Source organism: Balaenoptera borealis, assembly GCF_965194805.1.
Source record: "Balaenoptera borealis genome assembly, chromosome: 2".
In the NCBI taxonomy this organism is placed as follows: Eukaryota; Metazoa; Chordata; class Mammalia; order Artiodactyla; family Balaenopteridae; genus Balaenoptera; species Balaenoptera borealis.
Window position 1 is genome coordinate 14722081 of NC_138867.1, and position 21252 is coordinate 14743332.

General features: G+C 39.3%; 1 protein-coding gene across 3 annotated transcripts in view; it reads right to left on the reverse strand.

Moving 5' to 3' along the window:
- Positions 1-1432: 1432 nt before the first annotated feature.
- Positions 1433-21252, reverse strand: part of RETREG1 (reticulophagy regulator 1) — a 125220-nt gene continuing 105400 nt past the window's right edge. For all 3 annotated transcript variants that reach the window (XM_082380355.1, XM_082380356.1, XM_082380357.1), the window contains 6 exons: positions 11591-11717; positions 9406-9490; positions 7321-7458; positions 6444-6508; positions 6121-6247; positions 1433-3663 (listed from right to left, as the gene is read on the reverse strand). In XM_082380355.1, the coding sequence (XP_082236481.1) occupies positions 3170-3663; positions 6121-6247; positions 6444-6508; positions 7321-7458; positions 9406-9490; positions 11591-11717 (1036 nt within the window). In that variant the 3' untranslated portion in view covers positions 1433-3169. The remainder of the gene's footprint in view (positions 3664-6120; positions 6248-6443; positions 6509-7320; positions 7459-9405; positions 9491-11590; positions 11718-21252) is intronic.

Here is a 21252-nt window from a genome sequence, read left to right on the forward strand (position 1 = left end):
ACTGAGGTGGTGGTTTGAGATGCTATGTGACTTGACATTGTGTCTTAGGGTCATAATGTTAACATCAGAACCAGAACTCATAATTCTGACATCCCATCCTACCTTAAATGCTTCAGTGGAAAAGGAGGAATAATATACAAAAATATAGTTCAGAGACTGTGTCTTCATTGTGATACACATGACCTGTGACACATGTAGTTTAGGAAGGGTAGTAGTTTAGGAAGGGTTTTCAAAATAATTTCTTATCTCATAACTAACATAGCCAGAGCAGTATAAGGAACTACATCAACCTAAGGTATAAACAGAAAAGGAAAACTTTTAAATCGCTTTTTTCTTAAATGTAGATTTGCTTCTGGCCTAAAATCAGTAGTATGCTGGCACTTGCCACTTTTTAAAAAGGAATAAAGTCGCACTTATTTCAGATATAAGAGTGAGATGCCAAAATACGTTGAGGACGTTTGCCACTTGCCAAACCTCATAAAAGTTTCTTTTCCTAACATTCTACTAAACTGGGGAGGGAGCAGTTTTAAAAAATCACTTCTGAAGGTTTTTAGGGTAGAAAAAAAGTAAAGATGTTCAGAATGAGAATATAAATATTGCTTTAAGCCTGGATTGACCTTCCAAAACAAGCTTGAACTTCAGCCCTGCTTTATTGCTTCAGATCAAAATGCATGATCAGTGTATGCTTTTCCCATTGTATGGTTTTGCTCAGCATTTCCTACAGGAAGTGAACAAAACATCTTTCTACAGCTCCTCTACAACTAAGAAATATCCATGCTTCACATTTTAATGACTGTATAAATTCTCATGGTAAGGAATCTGTAGTTTCCCACCGTACTGAATCAATCACAGGGTTTATTGCTAGTACATCTTAAAGCCAGAAACAGGACTATATATAATGTTCCCCCCACCCTACCCCCTGCCAAACACACACACACACACACACACACACACACACACACACACACACACACACACAGAAAACGAAACCCCTTGACATCCCTATGTTTGATAGTATTAAGAGTACCATTATTACATTGTGTAAATTTATAGCCACATATATTCTGGAACAAATACTACTGAAGTGCATGTGTGGTTATAATCCTACTGTCCACAGAGAGCTAGTATGTCTCCACCACAGGGCTGTAACACATTTTTCTACCCTAACAACCTCCCCAAACCCCTTTTAATTTATAGTGTATAACATCTGATTCTAGCTTTACTGTTCATTCCATCAGATCATGAGTTTATCTCCTTGTAAGCTTGTCCAGTGACTTGTAACACATTCTTTAATTACTTAAGTTTTTAACTTCTTGTTTTCCCCTCAATGAAGAAGCTGAAAAGACCTTTAAACTTTCTGACTTCATGGCCAAGAATATTTTTTAAGTGAAGAAACATACACGTAAAAAAAAAAATAAACCCGGTAACAAGCTATTTTATAAATACATGACTGTATTTTTCTTCATGTCCAGAAACTCTTACTGAAATAGAATTCAGGTATATTCCTTGCAAACCCACACAGTTCATAGATCTAACACCAGGTTTTCATTTGTAAACGAAACGGGCAAGATAAGGAAGGCACAGGCTCACTTTGTATCAGTAAAGGACATCAAACACAGTCAAGAGGTACCAATGACATAGAAGCATCGTCAACCACGAAAAGCAAGTGTTCAGAGTCTGCAGTAACTTCTCTCCCTTTAATATTTGGCAAGTTCAGTCTAGATATTTTAATACCTCAGAAAGAAAAAATAAATAAGAGATGCTACATTAAAATGTCAGATGACCTATCATTACTCTTTAGACATATAAGGGAAGGGATAAAGTAAAGGGAGGGGACCACAGATGTCCTATATTCTTGGATTATCCTTCCTTTCTGAGGGGCTCAGATGTCTGTGTGCATCTGTCAAAATGCCAGCTGTACCTGAAGATTGAAGAGATGGTTGGTAGTTGCTGACATGGTCCCTCAACACTACTAAAAGTTTCTATCACAAAAACAAAATTAGCTTGATTTCTGCTCTTTAGTCCTTTGTTAAACACCTAAGTCGAATTTGGTTATTTAAAAGTGATCTAAAAAGTTTAAAATAAAGGAAAAATATATTCTAGCTTCCTAAGAAGAAACAGATTACACATTTAGACTTCTATGGCAAATAAATACACTTGAAAACCAAGCAAGTTTCTCTCCTGTAGGAGAGTCAGACTACAAAAACAGTTCTCGTTTCTCTACGGCTGATGACCACATCACTCATAGAACATACCAGGAACTAGTTTCACAATTTTAAGAGACTTTTTCCATAATATGAAAGATGAGGTTTAACCTAGTTCTGAGCAGGCAGAATAGATCTGCACTCACAACATCCCTATCACAAATATATGACAATTGAACAACAAAGCACAGCCCGATCTCTGCTTACATCGAAACCACCATCTACGTGATATCTAATTACTTGCTTTCGATGGGTTAATACCACCTGTTGCAAGACTAGAGCTGGCACTCAATGGAGCACGCCATTTACAAGGAAGCCTAAAGTCTATAACTGCAAAAATAACATGGAAATGTACTAGCCCATCCAACGTAGTTAAATATATTTTCAAATTTTTTCCTAGGAAATGAATTTTAACAGTATCTCCCAAGTCTTTCAACCAAAGTGACCTTGATCATTTTTGTCTTTTTACGTCAAAATCTACCGAAATTTTTTGACTCTTTCCAAGTATTAGGAACAAAGGAGCCAATATAGCATGTTTCACAATTAACTGTTAATATTTCAGCGAGTTACAATAAACTGTTTTTGCATGCTTGAAAAACTAACTGAAGAAAAAATAAGGAATACTAACGGGAGGATCTCAATAATTGGGTGTTTTCATTTTGCTTTAAAAACAACCTCTAATATTCAACTCTGACAACACAGTAAATATATATACATATATATAAAGTTCATTTCCATGCGCATTACATAAAAATAACTATGAGAAATATCAATCTATCAGTGTCAGCTGATATATATCCAATTAACTCACTGCAGAAGGGAAAAAAAAAAGGCCAAAAAAATTCTAAAGTAATCAGTAAAGCTCACAGTTCGAAAAGTTTTTTTTTCATTTTTTTTTCTTTTTTTGCTTGTTTGAATTTTTTTGGTAGTTTATCTGTGCTCTGTCATACAAGCTGATTCCCAGACTAATGGCCTCCGAGTAGATTTGAAAGAAAGCCTGTAGACTTCTTCTTTTGCTGTGCTTCTGCTTCCTGGTCTTGTGAAAGCCCCAATTCGCTCTCAATTTGGTCGAGCTCTGACTGGTCCAGCAGCTCAAAGTCATCCCCTTCCTCCGCGTCTGTGTCCTCCCCTGCGCTGGGAGCAGCCTGGGACAGTGCTTGCTGCATGCCTGCTAACTGGTCTTTGACAGCAGCAGTCACCGCCGCGGTGATGACGTCCCCAGCCAGGTTGCTCATCAGGTGGAAGGTTTGGTCACCGCTCAGAGGAAGGGTGAGACCAGCCACTGATTGCCTCTCTGAGCTGGGTCGGGGACCGCGGTCCAACTGCTCCTTTCTTCTCTTGAGCTCAGTGGGCAAGCCAAGGCTTAATTCATCTTCATCATTTGTTCCTGTGCCATTTTCTAGAGATGGAAAATCTGAAAGGTCTCGAGAGAAAACTTCCTCACTAGGTCGGTCAAGATCTGTGAAATGTAGAACAGAAGTTCATGCTTAAGCACCATAATAAACTTTTTTTAAAATTATTTTATTTATTTATTTATTTATTTTTGGTTGTGTTGGGTCTTCGTTTCTGCGCGAGGGCTTTCTCTAGTTGCGGCAAGCGGGGGCCACTCTTCATCGCAGTGCGCGGGCCTCTCACTATCGCGGCCTCTCTTGTTGCGGAGCACAGGCTCCAGACACGCAGGCTCAGTAGTTGTGGCTCACAGGCCTAGTTGCTCCGTGGCATGTGGGATCTTCCCAGACCAGGGCTCGAACCCGTGTCCCCTGCATTGGCAGGCAGATTCTCAACCACTGTGCCACCACGGAAGCCCATAAATTTTATTTTATGATTCAACTTTTAAGTTATAAAGTAGTAATTGATAAACCTTTACTATCTCAGACATAAAAAAATAGAAAGTCAAAGGTTTATAAGACCCTGTAATAAACCATAATAAATTTGAAATCAGAAAATTGTCTAAAAGATCCCTGCTTTTAATTGGAATCCTCTGAATCACTCTGGCATTCATCTAGCCTCCCATCAGACCCCCCCAAGTCTGGGACACTCTCTCCAGAAGTACACACAAACACTACATGTCCCCCGATGGCCTTAGCTTTCCTCTTAAACACAAAAAGTGTGTAATGACTTACTATTCAACCTGTCTTAATGTCAGCTTGGGGCTCTGACTAGAGTTTAAACGTTCACCAAAATTTCATCCTGCTCCTGGGGAGGGGATTAGCTTAAGCCAATGTGGATATGTATAATCCAAAATAAAAAATATTTCAATTGGGTGTTTTCATAGATTTTGGTCCAGCAGATGGTGACTATTATCCAGCCTTTGCATTTTCATTCATGGAGATCTATTTGAGTATCTGTAACTGTGTTTGTTTAAAGCAACGAGTTAAAAGAAGCTATTGTTCCTTCTATTCCATATTCAACCTAAGAGCTTATGGAAACATTTAGCTTTCCATGAATGTAGCTGAAATTAACCATACCATTTTAGCAAAACATAGGTCCTGAATATATACAGGAACGCTTTAAGATTTGGGACATTTGAAAGCAATGTCAGGTTAGTAGGCAGTGATTTCATTGTTTTTCACTTTTCACAGAAAATCTTTCGGTAACTCTTTGGAATCTTCAATTTAATTAATGAAAGCCTTCTATATGGGTTCGATTATTGTGGCTCCCTTTGTTGTGTAAATCTGAGATAGGATGCTTAAGAACAAAGGGTTTGTTTTCCTGGTCTTGTAGGTATTTACAGCTTGTAGAGCTTGAAAGGACTTCAGTGACCCTCTTGTTCTAATGCACTTTAAAGATGAGAAAATTGAGATCCACAGAAATTATGTCACCTGTTCAAGGTCATACAGTAAAGTTAATGACAAAAGCAAGGCTATACTTGGGTCTCCCAATCTCCAAACCTGTATTTTTTCAACACTACACAGCCTTCTTCCTTCCTCTAGAAAAAGAAAGTGTGTTCTTGCTTATAAAGACACATATAAAATAATTTATTCATAATCCTCCATTATAACCTGCTTATATTTTCAGTATATTGTTAAAATGACTTGAAATAATCCAATGAGACTAGCAAAAGTTATTGCACAAGACTTGTCTCAAATTTCATTTTAAATTGTACTTAACCTAATTATAAAAGATAAGAAAGCTTTTTTTTTTTTTTTTAACTGACTTGGAAGAAAAACAAGTTAGTTAAAAAAAAAAAAAGTATATGAGAAACCGTGGAATCAGCTTTGGATTTGGGAAACTTGCCCCCCATGCTTCAGTCCCTCTTAATGAGGACTAGCCCTGGATATATGGGATTAGCTTCTCTCCTCCCCCGTCCCATTACTGCTATAAACAATGTCACCAGATATTCCAGAAGTTAAGTTTTTTCATTGTCAATTATTTGTTTTCAAAATAAAGGCAGATTTGGACATTGATTAGCTTAGATGTTTTTCTCATACTCTTCAAAAAAATAGCTTTTGAGATATAATTCATATACTATAAAACTTACCCGTTTAAAGTGTACGATTGAGTGTTTAATATATTCACAAAGCTGTACAACATCACCACTATCTAATTCTAGAATATTCTCATCATCCAAAAAGAAACATATTAATTACCAGTCACCCACCATTCCCTCTTCCCCCAGCCGCTGGCAGCCACTAATCTATTTTCCTTCTGCATGGATTTACCTATTCCGGACATTTCATAGAAATGGAGTTACACAATGTGTGGACTTGTGTGTCTGGCTTCCTCCACTTTAGCATAACGTGTTTAAGGTTCATCCATGTTGTAGCAAACGTGAGTACTTCATTTTTATAGCCAAGTGAGATCCCATTGTGTAGATGTACCACACGTTGTTTACCCAGTCAGCAGCTGACAGATTAAATACCTTTGCACGCACTCATAATTATAAAAATCAGAGCATCTAGAAGTGTAAGCATACCGTCAGAAGTGTCCGTCTGTGGAGTGTAGCCTTCTGAAAGGTTGAAGGTCCCATTGTCAGTCCAGGAGACCTCGGACACGTCTGTGTCAGACACAGACAACTCTTTGGCGGCAACGGTCAGGCTAATCTGTGTTAATATAAATACCAGTGACACATTTCAAACCTCTGTGGGGAATCTTTTGAAACATTTTCCTTTCCATATTGTTCAATCATCTTAGAGAAACAGGAGGAGTCTATTAAGAATATCGTTCCAGTTTTGGTACATTTAGATAAATTTACAGTCAAACCACACAGGAACAAATTGAAAACTGAACAAAAAATACCTTAGGACAGAGAGCTGAGAAGTCTAATTCACTGTCATCTTTGTGACCTTTTTCTTTATCTGCTTCTGTTGGGAAAAAATTTGGAAGCTTTCAGTTTCCTGGCCAGCTTAGACAGCGTGTATTTTACCCATTATATATCCTTACCCCACCTTCCTCATATTCTCCAACGCCTCCACGTAATTAAATGTTTGCACATAACAAGGTCCACGGATTTGCAACTGTGTGGTTTCCGAGGGAAATGGTCCATATCAGTGGTCCTCATGGTGTGGCCCCTGGACCAGAAGCATCACATCACTGGGAAACTGTTAGAAAGGCAAATCCCCGGGCCCTCCCCTAGACCAGCTGAATCAGGAACTCGGGGCTATGGGCCCCGCAATCTAAGCTGTAATAAGCTCTTGAGACAATTCCGATGCTCCCTCTAGTTCGAGAATCTATAAGGTCACAGGCCAAGTGAAAAAGTGAAAAAGGAGCACATTAGTCTTCCCCCTATTTTCTTTTCCTTCCCCTGTTCTACTGGCCCCCTCTTACAGGGCTCCCACACACAGCCCTACTACCTGTGTCATTTGTTATTTGCAACCTTCCACTCCCAAAGAAAACGATTTAGAGAAAATAAATAATAAGTAGCAAATACAGAAGTGTTAAAGCCTTTTCTCTCTCCCCTGACAATTTGGATTAAAAAGTCGATTTGTTGTATGTTTGAGAAAAGCATAAAAGCCTAAAATAGGAAAAAGCTATGTTACTTTGGGGGGATTTGCTTCTGTAATAGTATGTGGTGAAAGGCTAAAACACCCTGAAATATATTAAAGGTGATTTCATAATAAATAGCCAGCCGATGTCTCATCTCATGCGTGGAATCTAAAATTGAAACATTACCTACCAGCTCTCTCACGTTTCTTCTGGTTAATATATTCTCTGATTCCAAAATCTAGTTTCAGCAGAAATGACTTGATTTTGTTGTATATTTTTTGTCCAATATCATTACACTTAAACAGTGGACACAGAAATGCACATAGTACTGCAAGATAAGGAGGAAGAGAGTTTAGGGAAAGTGACCTTACTTTCCAAAGGCTACATCTTAGTATGCCACAAAATTATTTCAGTTCCCTTACGGACAAATTGGTTGTTTTTTCCTTAGGGAAGCGCCTCTGTGAAATAAGTCCATAGTTTTTATTCTTCCCCCTGTAATGAAACCATTTTCTCCTATACACACACAACCCAACAGTCATGGTTTTCAAAGACTTGCAATTAGATAACTCCATTCCTTCAATCCTCTTACTCTCAAAATTTATACAAAGGTTACGTGCTTTCCCGACAACAGTCCTGGATTAAAATATCAGCTCTACTTATTTGTTAAATGATCATTTCTCCATAGAAAAGTTATTAACTATCTGTTAGTCTCTTGTCAGTAATATTGGAATAATAACGTCATCTCTTGGGGTTGCTGGGAAGAATAAATGAGATAAATACAGACCATCTGAATAATGCCTTGCCCGTATTAGACTCTCTTTCCCTAGCTCTCTTCTCCTTTCCCTCCTAAACAAGGCAGATCAAGGGCTGATATTCCACATGAGTTCTACTTGGAGAATGGATGTGAGCTCTGACCATTGGCCCTTTGTGTGAGGCATTAGGAATACAAAAAGAAATGAAGATCAACACAGGGAATGCATTGTATTCCCTACTGTTTATTTCTCTGCTGTTGTCAGGACACGTGCCCATTTACCTTTTAAATAGGAGTTGCAAACTCAAGTATCTCTAGAAGACAAGGAGGTATATGTAAATTTTAAAGGCTGGTGCAAGAAAACTAGGGAAATACAAGGATTAGTTGGGTGGAAGCAACTGCCCCATCTAAAGGTGGCAGGGCCAGATCTTTATATTTTTCAGGAGAAGCAGGAAATCGAAACTTTTTTACAGCACTTTTGAGTTACAATTGACATACAATAAATTGCACATATTTAAAGTGTACAATTTGATGTTTTGACATATGCATACAACTAAGAAACTGTCATCATGATAAAGATAGTGCCCATACCACCCCCAAAAGTTTCCTCATGTTTCTCTTAATCCCTCCCTCCGGTCTTTCCCTGCCCTACCCGCCTCATCCCCAGGCAACCATTTATGTGCTTTGTCACTAAAGATTAGTTTGAATTATATATAAATGGAATCATACAGTATGTACTCTTTTTTTACCTGGCTTCTACCACTCAATCTAATTATTTTGAGATTTATCCAGACTGTTGCATACATCCCATTTTTAGTGCTGAGTAGTAATCCATTGTATGGATATACCACAGTTTGTTTACCCATCTATTTGTTGATGGACATATGAATTGTCTTCTGTTTTTGGCTAACACAAATAAAGCCACTATGAACATGTGTGGACAAGTCTTTGTATAGGTGTATGCTTTCACTTCTCTTGGGAAAACACCTAGCTGTGGAATGCCTCGGTCACATAGTAGCTTTTAAAAAACTACCAAACTGTAATCCAAAGTGGTTGTACCATTCTACCTACTCACCAACAGTGAGTGAGAATTCTAGCTGCTCCAGATCCCGGCTAACACTTGATATAGTCCGTATTTTTAATTTCAGCCGTTTTGGTGGAGGTATAATGGTGTCTCACTGTGGTTTTAATTATATTTTGAGCCGCAGATCATGCACAACGGCAAAAATATTCATGTATTTGTGAGGGGTGGAGAGTAAAGCTTGTTTACAGCTTTACTGACATAAGTTAAAATAAAATGAATCACTTATAACCTTGCTTTTTGACAGCTATTCTTATAATTTTGAAATAGCAACATGTCTCTAGAAAAAGGAGAAACTTTGTACAGCAGGAAATTAAAGAATAATCAACTTGCTTTATAATCAAGAACACATCCCTCCTCTTCTAAACTGTGGAACATCTTGTAGACCATTAAATGATACCATGTGTGTCACATCAATTAGACAAATGCTCTACTATACTTACACAGTAGATAGCTCAGTATAACCCCAGGAATGTAACTTCCCAAGATCGTAAAAAAGGTGCATACACTGCAGACCAGGAGACAAAACTAAAAATAATAGAAGTAACATGTGACAGTTGTACATAACATCAAGATACTTTAGAGCACAGGATACACACAAAATTATTGATCTACATGCCATCTATCATGTATGGCAAATGTTTTTCAAACAGTGTTCTTTGCACTTAGATCTGACTAATGACTGCTGTGTTCAACCAGCCTTAGCCCACTTTAACGTTAAGTGATAATCATTTTGAAGGTTCCAGAAGCTAACCTCTGGCACAGAGAACAACATCTCCCATTAATCATGCCTGCAGCTGTATTACCAGATGCAAGAGACCTGAAGAATAGTATGGACCCAGAAACTTGTTTTACTCAGGGTCACTCACTGAAAACAATGCAGCCCAGTAATGAAATGTGTAGGTTCAAACTGTTTCTATAAATCCACAGAAATTCATAAACACAGCAAAACATGTTATAGAAATTAGACGTATTTACATAAATATAACAGTAATTCGCACAGCTGATAAGCAGCCGGGATAAATCGACTGGCTATTACTATCCTCCTTCCTAACCGTATCTGTTTGGCGAATGAAACTAAATTCCACCAGTAAAATTTGATTATTTTCTTTCTGTCAGTTGAAGCCAAAAGAATCTTGGTTGTTTTAAGTAAGTAAAACATCAAGACAGAAAAATTCTCCCATAAAGTCTTCACTTCTTTTTCACACTATATTATTTAAAATAAACTATCTTACTTCTTTGCTTTACCTTTAAATTATGGTACTAAATTTCACTGATCAGCCAAGAAAATTCATTAAGGGAATTTCAAAAAAGACACACAAGGAAAGGATACATAACTCTGATCAATAACTGATTAAGAGAAACAGCAAGGGGGTCTAAAATTCAGATTAACTTTGATTTTTCATTCTTGGCACAGGGTTAATAAATTCACTAGTCAAAAGGAAAACAAAATTAAGAGCTGTTTCTCAAACATCAGGGATCCTTGAAGAATATGGAATTCTAATAGCAAAATGGAAGAGGAAAGACCATAAAAGTTAAAAGAACAAATAAAAGCATTACTATATCCAGAATTCAGTTTCGCAAAGGGATTTCATATTATCCACTAAATTTGTAGCATCGTTATCTTAGGTTAATTGACTTGGGGTATATTAATGCAACCCAATGCAGAAGTTTAAGTTCAGAATCTTCTAAAAATGTGTTTACTCATCTCAGTAAAATAAGCATCAAAAACACAAGTCACCCCACCCCACTACCATGTTGATATCTATTCTAAAAATCACCTTCAGTGATTAAAATAATTTATCCATATACAACGTTGCAACTTTAGTATGCTCAAAATGTGTCCCAATATAGTTCTGTTACTCATTGAAGTTAGATTTCCTGTAACACGGTACAAAGAGAGGGATTTTAAGTGAAGACATTCCTAGGTTCTTCCTTCCAACTACAGGTGGACATTCGTTTCTGTAGCACTGGAAGGGAAGGGGTCTATTGATGGTTCTGTAGCTCACCCGTGCTGTCAAGATACAGTGGAAGCTGTCTCTACACATAAAAACCCTATAGTGGGCATTTCTTGTAACCCCTTTCAAACCACTCAACTCTCTCCTCGTGGGTTTTCATCTTTGTTGGAAAAATACTCATTCCATTTATATAATCACTGTGGATGTTTCTGCCAAAGATTTTCTTTCTTAAGTAAATCATACAAGAATCTCCACTTTTTAGACTGAAAGTGAGACTCAGTTACCTCCCAAAACACCCTCAAAGGGCTATGTGTTCCTTTGACTTGAGAACCAGCCTAGATAATATAAACTGAAATTCTTAATAACACGTTTTTATCCTTGGTCTGGCTGAGAGGACAAATCATCATTCATTTTAGTTAATAAGCTACATAAATATGGATAAAATAGAAATCCAATCCAATTTCAAAATATAGGTTAAGGATTTTCTAGTGCTAACAACACTAACATTTCTGAACCTTGCTAATATCAGTTTTTTGGCACGTGTTCCTAGTGTATTATATTCAGAATTGGAGAACCCTTACAGGCTAATAAAATAGGTTAATTCATTTGTTTCCAAGTTTATTTCACATTTTAAAGCACACACATCATTCTCCTTTTCTGGAAAACTTGCCTTGCCAGGGCTCTGCTGTTTAAACACAGACATTTCTTGAAGAAATAGGCTGAAATTCATCCATGATTCTGCAAGACAGTGGCTGAGCCTGGGTCTTTCATCTGGCTTGGAATTGATAACTTCCCAGCTAAAGAGAGAAAAAGAAAACAAAAACTTTTAACTGAACTTTGGATGATTCACTCAACATTTATTGCTTTAGCAGATATTCATTGAGCACCTCCTAGTGGCCACACTCTCTGGAAAAGCCATGTGAATTCAGAGATGAACAAGCCAAACATCTGTCTAAGGAAGTTCACAGGCCAAGGCAAGCAACGAGCTCCACGATTATCTGGTCACAATGAAGGAAAAGTTTAGGGTGGAGGCTTTGGGACATCTTCTCTGAAGATGTCACTTTTATGCTATGATCTGGATTTGCACTATTTACCATAAAGGCTTGGAAGGGCTCCGGACAGAACAATGTACAGCATACGCAAGAGGTCCTGTTGTGAGAAGGAGCTAAAGCACCATTGGTCCCAGTATGGCTGCAGTAGAGCGAACCAGAGAATAGCATTGCAGGGAGCTGGGATGGCAGGAAGAAACCTGATCATACAGGGCCTTGTGGGATTGTTAGAAATGTTTTAAACCTTAAAGGTAGTTAAAGCCACAGTACCTTTAAAGAAACCTTGGTTTTAATCTTATCATTATCCCCATCATCAACACGAACAAAGCATTTTCAGTCCACAGTGGATCCTTGTACAATGCTGCAGTTAATCCACGTATGTATAATTTATTGTTGGCCCTTCGGATCTGTGGTTCCTCTGCATCCACAAATTTAGCCAACGACAGACCCTGTTGCACTGTAGAATTTACTACTGAAAAACATCCTCTCTAAGTGGACCCACGCAGTTCAAACCCGGGTTGTTCAAGGGCCAACTGTATACTATGTTGGTCAACTCAGTAGAAAACTGTCAAACTCAACAGGATCTCACAATACCCCATATTTGTCTAGAGTATCTTTTCCCAATCACCATCATAGAATGTGCTGAATGTGGTGTGTGTGCCAAGCACGTGCTGTGGGTCCCCGCCTTCATTTTCCCACAGGAATGGCAGTGAGCTAAAAACTAGTAACAATCGCTCCAGGAAGAAGACATGCAAATACTGGGCATTTCCTGAAGTTACAATGCCATCAAGTTCAAATCCCACTCTTGCAATCCTAACTCATCACATAAATATACCAGCTCAAACAAGCTCTATTAAGGGCACCCAAATTCATTTATTACACAGATAATTTTCAACAAATGTGTCTAGTAGAGGACACATTGTTAGTGAAGTGTCATCTGAGCTATGACTGCAAGGGTGTCAGGGTGAGACTGATCTCTGGATTCAACTCCAGTAGCCCTGCGACAAATTAAAACTACTTTGGCCCTTAGATGCTCAACTACCCAGAAATTGTGTACATTTAGATTCTGTTTCTTTTTAATAAACTTTCGAATCAACATCAAGGAAATTGTAAATTAAATAATACAATTTCCCTTTATAATATAAATTTTAAGTTATATTTAAACGAGTGCAATAACGTGAAAAAAGCAAAAAAAAAAAGTAGTTCTTGTCCTTCCCCTTTGTTCTATGAGCCTCAACCAATGCTCTGCCAGAGAGTCACCGAGCTGCCCGGTGTCCAGGCTGATGCTACTCCACGAGGTAGACATTTGCCAAATGATTTCCCGACTGTTGTAAGAAATGAACTTTTGGGGATGTTTAGCTATCAGTTTATGCCTTCATTTACTCTTCCCACGCTCGAACCAGTGAGCAAGCCTGTTTACATTGGTGACCAAATCTAGCACTATGCGTATCCTACGAACGATTCCAGACCTATTAAAAGAAACACTAAGTTTTTATGTTACATATAGTGGCCACTATCTGTAACAAAATCTTGCCAGCATGTCAGCTTAATGGGAAAAGATTTTGTACAGGAGAGTAAAAACTGAAATTGAACTGTGGCTTCCTTTCTAGAACAACATAGGCTTGTTACAAATTGGCAACGGTAGGCTACTCTACTGCTCAGTGTATGACATAAATACAGATTTTAATTTCTGCTCTCTATGCATACTGAGTAGTATTTAAGGATTTGGTCAACCTGTCTGGCAAATATAATTCTAACAAAAATCAACGAAAAACTTATAATGGAACTGTTTGGTTATTATTATTTTAACAATTCCAATGGAATGGGTGAACAGTTTGTATTTTGAAGCAAATTTAAAATATACTTCCATTAGGATAATGAACAAATAAAGTGAGTTGTGTTCAAAAATGAAAGATGGGCTTCCCTGGTGGTGCAATGGTTAAGAATCCACCTGCCAATGCAGGGGACATGGGTTCGAGCCCTGGTCCAGGAAGATCCCACATGCGGCGGAGCAACTAAGCCCGTGTGCCACAACTACTGAGCCTGCACTCTAGAGCCCACGAGCCACAACTACTGAGCCCGCATGCCACAACTACTGAAGCCCGCGCGCCTAGACCCTGTGCTTTGCAACAAGAGAAGCCACCGCAATGAGAAGCCCGCGCACCACAACAAAGAGTAGCCCCTGCTCGCCGCAACTAGAGAAAGCCCGCTCGCAGCAACGAAGACCCAACGCAGACAAAAATAAATAAATAAAAATAATAAAGTTCCCTTAAAATAAAAAAAAGAAAGATGGAATGGATATGAAGGAACTCAAACCCCATGCTTATACCTGAACCTCAGGATCATAATATTGAGAAAAACATCACAGAGGTATATACACAGCATGATTTCATTTATATAAAGCTCAGAATCACATTAAGCTAACAGTTATTTAAGCAAGGAAATGATTAAAAAAAAACCAAGATTCAGGAGAGGGGATACCTAAGATGGGGGTGTGTAGGGAATGAGACTTGAGATGGCAAGTGGGAGCTTCTTGGGTATTTGTCATGTTCTATATCTTCATTTAGGTGCTGGGTACACAAGAATCGATGTATTTCTGTTCTTAAAGCTATACATGTACACACACATGGCCTTGATTTAAAATTTCTGGAAACTTAAATGTATAATCATTCTTTTTATTTAATGAGTAACATTCTTACATGAGTATATCCCACTTCACATCCTATAGTCAAAACACAAGTGTTACCTCCTGTGACAGTACTTTGGGACAATAAATTCCATTGTTACTTATATTTATTTTTAACAAAATTGCCTTAGGGAGTTCCCTGGTGGTCTAGTGGTTAGGACTCAGCACTTTCACTGCCGTGGCCCAGGTTCAGTCCCTGGCTGGGGAACTGAAATCCCACAAGCCGTATGGCATGGCCAAAATTTTTAAAAATCGCCTTGAACAATTCTAATGATATCTGAATTACTGTTACCATCACAAACAGAAATGAGAAATGCATCGTGTAAATCATGAAAATATTATCTAACCAAATGGGTTTTGGGAAGAGTAGCAAATGTCTGAGATAAAATAATTGTGTAGATTGTCCTGAATAAAATTTAACGGAAATATGTATGATTTAAGAAGAAAATCCGAATTCAAGGGCAAAGAAGAGGTGCCACTCTACATGTACACTCTAAATAAAACATGCACCTAGCCATCACTCTCTGGGAGTTTCATAATAGTTTTAAATTGTCCAGTGACTAATTCTGAGGACCAGTGGAACATAACATTTCTAATGTCTTCCATTATATACAGTCTACCATTAATTTATGTCACCACAGTTCAGTTTAGGTAATACAGTTACATAATATATTTGAATAATATAGTTACGTAATTTAGAATAAGATGGGCCAATTGATGTCAACTTTTCAAATTCCCTTCTTTTATAGACAAGGAAAGTGAAACCCACATTTTCTCAGCTAGTTCAGGGCAGAGCCTGACTGGAGGCTCCTGATTTCCAACACGGTTCTCTTCACTTTAAAACATGTGCCCTCTGCAAGGGAAGAACAAATTCAATGACACCTTGGAAGAGGCCACATCTTGTAATTTAGAACAAGAAGGAACATGTGATGCTCCTCCTCACTCTTTCCTAGAGTCAGGAGGAATGAGGTGTGATTGACCAGGATCAACTCGGCATCATTTAAGACCTACCCATCCCAGAAAAAAGGAGAACTTCCTGTGCAGAATCCAAATATTTATTGGGAAGTAAGATGCATACTTGATGGTTGGTCAACGATTAATACAAGTGACATCTGCACGTGTACACACACACACACACACACACACACACACACACACACACAGGCTCTGAGTTGCTCCATAATGAAACTCTAGGTTTTCCTAGAGAGCCTTATCTGGAAAACACATAATCAGAGAAAGGATTTCCTGTGAATACTGCACGATGCTAGGGAAACAGATCTTTCACATGGTGTGTGGCTGTCTTCCCACCATCCTTGGCGCTGATCAACGTGCAACGAAAGGCCCAACAAACAGAAAAGGAGGCTGAAAAACAGTGTGAATCTTTACCAAGTTCTTCACCAAAGAGTGTAAGTCTTCTATGATTGAAGCTCATTCAAGGGAGAAAATTAGCTACCAATGGCTTCAGCATGAATATTCCAGGGCTTAGTTTTTTTCTTCCATAGTTTCAGAGAGAACATGCATTTTCCAGGTTCAAAGGGAAGTAAGGTCCTTTTGTGGGTCTGTCTGTCCTTCTTTCTTTCCTTCCCTTCTCCCTACCCTTGCTTGCCTCCTTCCTTCCAGCTAGTTTTCTCTCTCCTTCCTCCCTCCCTCCAGCCAGGAGGTAAGGACCTCTTAAGAGTCCCTCCCTCGTGACCACCAGCTCCAACTTCCCAGACTCTCCATGAATCGAGAAGCCACACCTCCCAGCCTTCCCACGGCCACGGCATCTTTCACGTGGGCTCTGCCCAAGGATCTGCAGCTGTGCAGAGCTTGCCAGAAAAGCTACCAAACTGAGGCCCTGGCAGATTCCGTTTAGTTACATTCTCCTTCTTAAGAGAAACTAGAGGGACGGATTTTTGACGAAAGACACTCTGCATGGTCAAGATAAGCAGCTGTTTACTGAAGAACCGATATGGTTCCACCAGTCCGAGACGTTCTAAGGGAATAAGAAGAATTAGAGAGATAGCTCCTCAGACAAGCAGCCTCCCTTTGGCACAGAAAGGAGCTCTGCTTCACAGGAGAATCTGAAGCCAACACCCCTTCTTTCTGCCTCCATAACCCTACTAGAATACAATTAGGCATAGACGTTAGATATGGCCAAAGTAATCTCGTTAGGCAGTTCCCACTTGGGAAGTGTGTGTGAACCCCAGGGCACTGTTTCAATAGCAGCTGTCATGGCCTCACTCCAGAAACTCTGATGGAGCAGGCCTGGGGTGACCTCAGAAATCTGCCTTTTGAATTAGTGTCCCAGGTGATTCTGAGGCACGTGTTTCTTATCCTAAGAGTTACAATAAGAAATACCCAGTGAGAAAGTGTCAGGCCGCAGAGCAGGCACCTGGGTGCCCCCAGGTGGGTCCTGGCCACTGCCTGAGTTGAGCAGCAGAAGTGAGAGTCCAAAGGGGCTGGAGTTGGAGGGACAGAGTGTGGCAGGTAGAGCCTGCACAGAGAACACGGGCCACCTGCGGGGTCCCCTGGACCCTCCAGCTGAGGACGCACGTGTGAGGGACAAGGCATGGGAAAGGATGAGAGGGAACAGCGTCCTGTGCTCACAGGGCTGGGGAGGATACCTGGAAATCCTTCCCACTGACTAGACTGGAAAGCCTCAAAATTCACACGTCGGGTAGAGTGCTCACCAGGGTCCTACCTCAGCAGCAGAGAATAATGAGCCCTAGACTGAATGCTGCTGTGGTCCTAACACGTCTTAAAAGCAACGTCCAAAAGGATCCAACTGATTTTAAGTAATTTAACTGTGTGATACGTAGGAATAAAAAGTGGTGAGTTTTGTTATGAACCAAATAACCCACATGGTCAAACTGAGATCTGAATGATTTTTTAAATTTTTCTTTCATACCTATCTTTTTTTTCTAGTTGAGTTTTCATTTATTGATAACATAGGAACTTACAAAAATGAAATTTTAAAAAGTATGTCATTTACAATATCATCAAAAAAACACCAAATTCCTAGGAATAAATGTTACTAAAGATGTATAAATCTCTACCCTAAAAACTACAAAACATTATTGAGAAAAACTAAAGAAGACCTTAGTAAATGGAGGTATATGTTCAAGGAGTAGACATATTGGCATATTGTAAATATATCAATTCTCCCCAATTGGACCTACAAATTCAAAATCTCATCAGAACTTATAATGCCAATCGGCTGCCTAATCCTAAAATTTAAATGGGAATTTAAAGTACCAAGAACAGCCAAGGAAATCTTGAAGAAGATAAACAAAGCTGCAGACATACACTACCATATTTCAAGCCCTATTATAAACGCTACTGAATACACACACACACACACACACACACGTATGAACAACACATAACTATAATTTTGTTTTTCTTGTATCTTTTGTGTATAGTTTTTAGCGTAGAGGGTTATGCATCCTTTAGGACATTTGTTCCTAGAAATCTGATGGGTTTTGATGCTGTCATAAATGATGTACTCTTTTAATATATGCATAGTGATTTCCTTGCACAGTATTTATGCAAGAAAATAGCAAACTAATCATGATAATGAATGATGACACTGTATAGTTCAGTGGGTAAAGAATTTTTTATTAACCTTTTTTTTTCACTGAAGTATAGTTAATTTACAATGTTGTGTTAGTTTCAGGTGTACAGCAAAGTACCTTTCTTTTACACAATTGTGTACCTTCTTTCTTTAAAAATCTACTTAACAAAAACAGTCTTTAAGTGTTATATTAAAAGACAAGTTAGCCTTTGCACGGTTTACGGGCGCCATGCGTGAACCTTGGATGCACTTGGTTTTCAGGGTGCAGCACACAGCTCTCCCCGTTAGGGGGCTCTGTGAGACTAAGAAATGTGACACTCGGTTGCTCTTTAAAAACAGACGGTAATTCTGGAGGAGAGAACACGTGCCAGCAGCCTGCTACATCTCTTTCACCCCAAGCGTTTTTGAGCACAACCAAAAATTATGCTGAAATAAATGAATCCTGGCAGAGGACAAATAATGTGTCTCAGTGTCATTTCCCGTCCGTTCATTTCAATCACCACGCACTGAGTGCAGCTGTCTGTCTGTCAGCAGTCCCACCTCAGGGATTTCGCGATGACTAAGGCACAACCTCTACCAGTGAGCGACCCCAAAGTGATTTCTCTCTCGCTCGCGTTATATATGAAACTCACGTTTACAAAATGACATTTCATTGAATCTAGGGGCTGTTGGGGGGAAAAAACATTCAAAAACTAAGCTGGGGCTTGGATATATGAGAAGAGCCTGTTGAATATAAGATACTCTCTTTTCATTATTGTACACTTTACAGGATAATAAATCTTTTTAGCTTATACTAGTCAACCTAAAAGTCAGAAGGTATTTTTATAACTGAAAGTAATTTTTCAAAGCAAAAAAAGGGATTTTTTAATCAAAGCTCAAATCCTTTCACATATTTCTGGAGCTTTAGATTTGAGGAGATGATTACCAACAAGAGACAGGAATCGTGGAGCAGATGGAGAGAGAGAGAAGGACGAGCGTGAGGTGGAGGTAGAGGGCACAAACGAACCCTGATGGTCGGGTTTGAGCTCCTGGGTTCTGCTGAGCCCAAAACAAATTCAAACGTGGACATCCCCTTTGTGGAGCCCATTCCCTTTTTCGCCTTAAGCTGGTTTCAGTTTGGTTTCTGGCATTTGCAATACAAAATAAAGTGCTACATTTTTCCGGGGAAGGGGTGGGCAATGCAGAACTGTAGAATATATTTTAAATTGTAAGGTAGAAACAACTATTCAAAAGAGTTATGGAATAAGATTCCACAGAGATCAGCATGACAATTTATTTACTTTTTTTGTTTGTTTGTTTTTAGTACCTGAATGGTTTTGTTTGTTACTTTTTTCACTTTATTTTTTAATTTTTATTGAAGTATAGTTGATGTACAATATTATATGTTACAGGGGTACAATATAGTGATTCCCAATTTTTAAAAGTTATACTCCATTTATAGTTCTTATAAAATATTGGCTATAGTTCCTGTGTTGTACAATATATCCTTGTAGCTTATGTTATACCAAACAGTTTGTGCCTCTTACTCCCCTCCCCCATATCACCCCTCCCCCCCCACTGGTAACCACTAGTTTGTTCTCTATATCTGTGAATCTGTTTCATTTTTGTCATAGTCACTAGTTTATTGTATTTTTTAGATTCCACATATGAGAACACATAGTATTTGTCTTTCTCTGTCTGACTTATTTCACTTAGCATAATACCCTCCAAGTCCACCCATGTTGCTTCCAATGGCAAAATTTAATTCTCTTTTATGGCTGAGTAATATTCCATTGTATGTACCACATCTTCTTTATCCATTCATCTGCTGATGGACACTTAGGTTGCTCCCATATCTTGGCAATTGTAAATAAAGCTGCTATGAACACTGGGGTGCATGTATCTTTTAGAATTAGTGTTTTTTAGAAAAACAGTTCTATTTAGGTGATGGTTTTAGTAGAATGGAAGGATGCTAATAGAGTGAAAAATTCACACCAAGGCAGTTGATGAAAAATTCAAGTAATGGGGGTTCCAGGCAATGTGAGATAAGAATAATAGCTAACACTCACCAGGAGCCAGGCACCGTTCTATATGTTGTAAACTTACTGTCATATTCAATCCTCACAGTCAGCCTATGAGCGAGGTCCTATTATTTATTCTGTCCTACAGATGAGGGAATTGAGGCTCAGATACGTTAACTATCCTGCTGAGGTCACAGAACAAATACACACAAAATAGGGCCTTCATAAATGGAACCAAGAATGCTTATAATGGGAGGTTGAGACACCGGAAGAACTCTCTGGAACTTGGCATCATTTCAAAGATGAGTGGGGGGCTTCCCTGGTGGCGCAGTGGTTAAGAATCCGCCTGCCAAGGCAGGGGACACGGGTTCGAGCCCTGGTCCGGGAAGATCCCACATGCCGCGGAGCAACTAGGACCATGAGCCACAACTACTGAGCCTGCGCTCTAGAGCCCGCGAGCCACAACTACTGCGCCCGCGTGCCACAACTACTGAAGCCCGCGCGCCTAGAGTCCACGCTCCGCAACAAGAGAAGCCACCGCATGAGAAGCCCGCGCACCGCAACGAAGAGTAGCCCCCGCTCGTCGCAACCAGAGGAAAGCCCGCGTGCAGCAACGAAGACCCAACACAGCCACAAAAAAAAAAAATAATTAATTAATTAATTAAAAAAAAAAAAAAAAGATGAGTGGGAAAGAACACTAGAGAAGTAACGTGGACGGATTATGGACTCCCTGAATGCCGAGCTACAGAAATAGAGACATCGATAAAGCATCTCGGTTCCCAGGTGAAGCCTGGGACCAAGGAGTTTAGATTCCTATTTTCTCTCTCCACTGCTTCAGCTCTTTCCAAGCCAGGACCCTCCAGTGATTCCATACCCTGTGCCAATGATACCCTTGATCTCTGGGCCCTCCCAGGCCCGGCACTGTGTCACAAGCACTATGTGCACCTCCTCCCTGAATCTCTCCTCCTGAGCCCTGCCCACCTCCACCAATACGTCATTTTCTTTTGTAGCAATTTTTCAATTGTAGTTACTTTCCTTTGT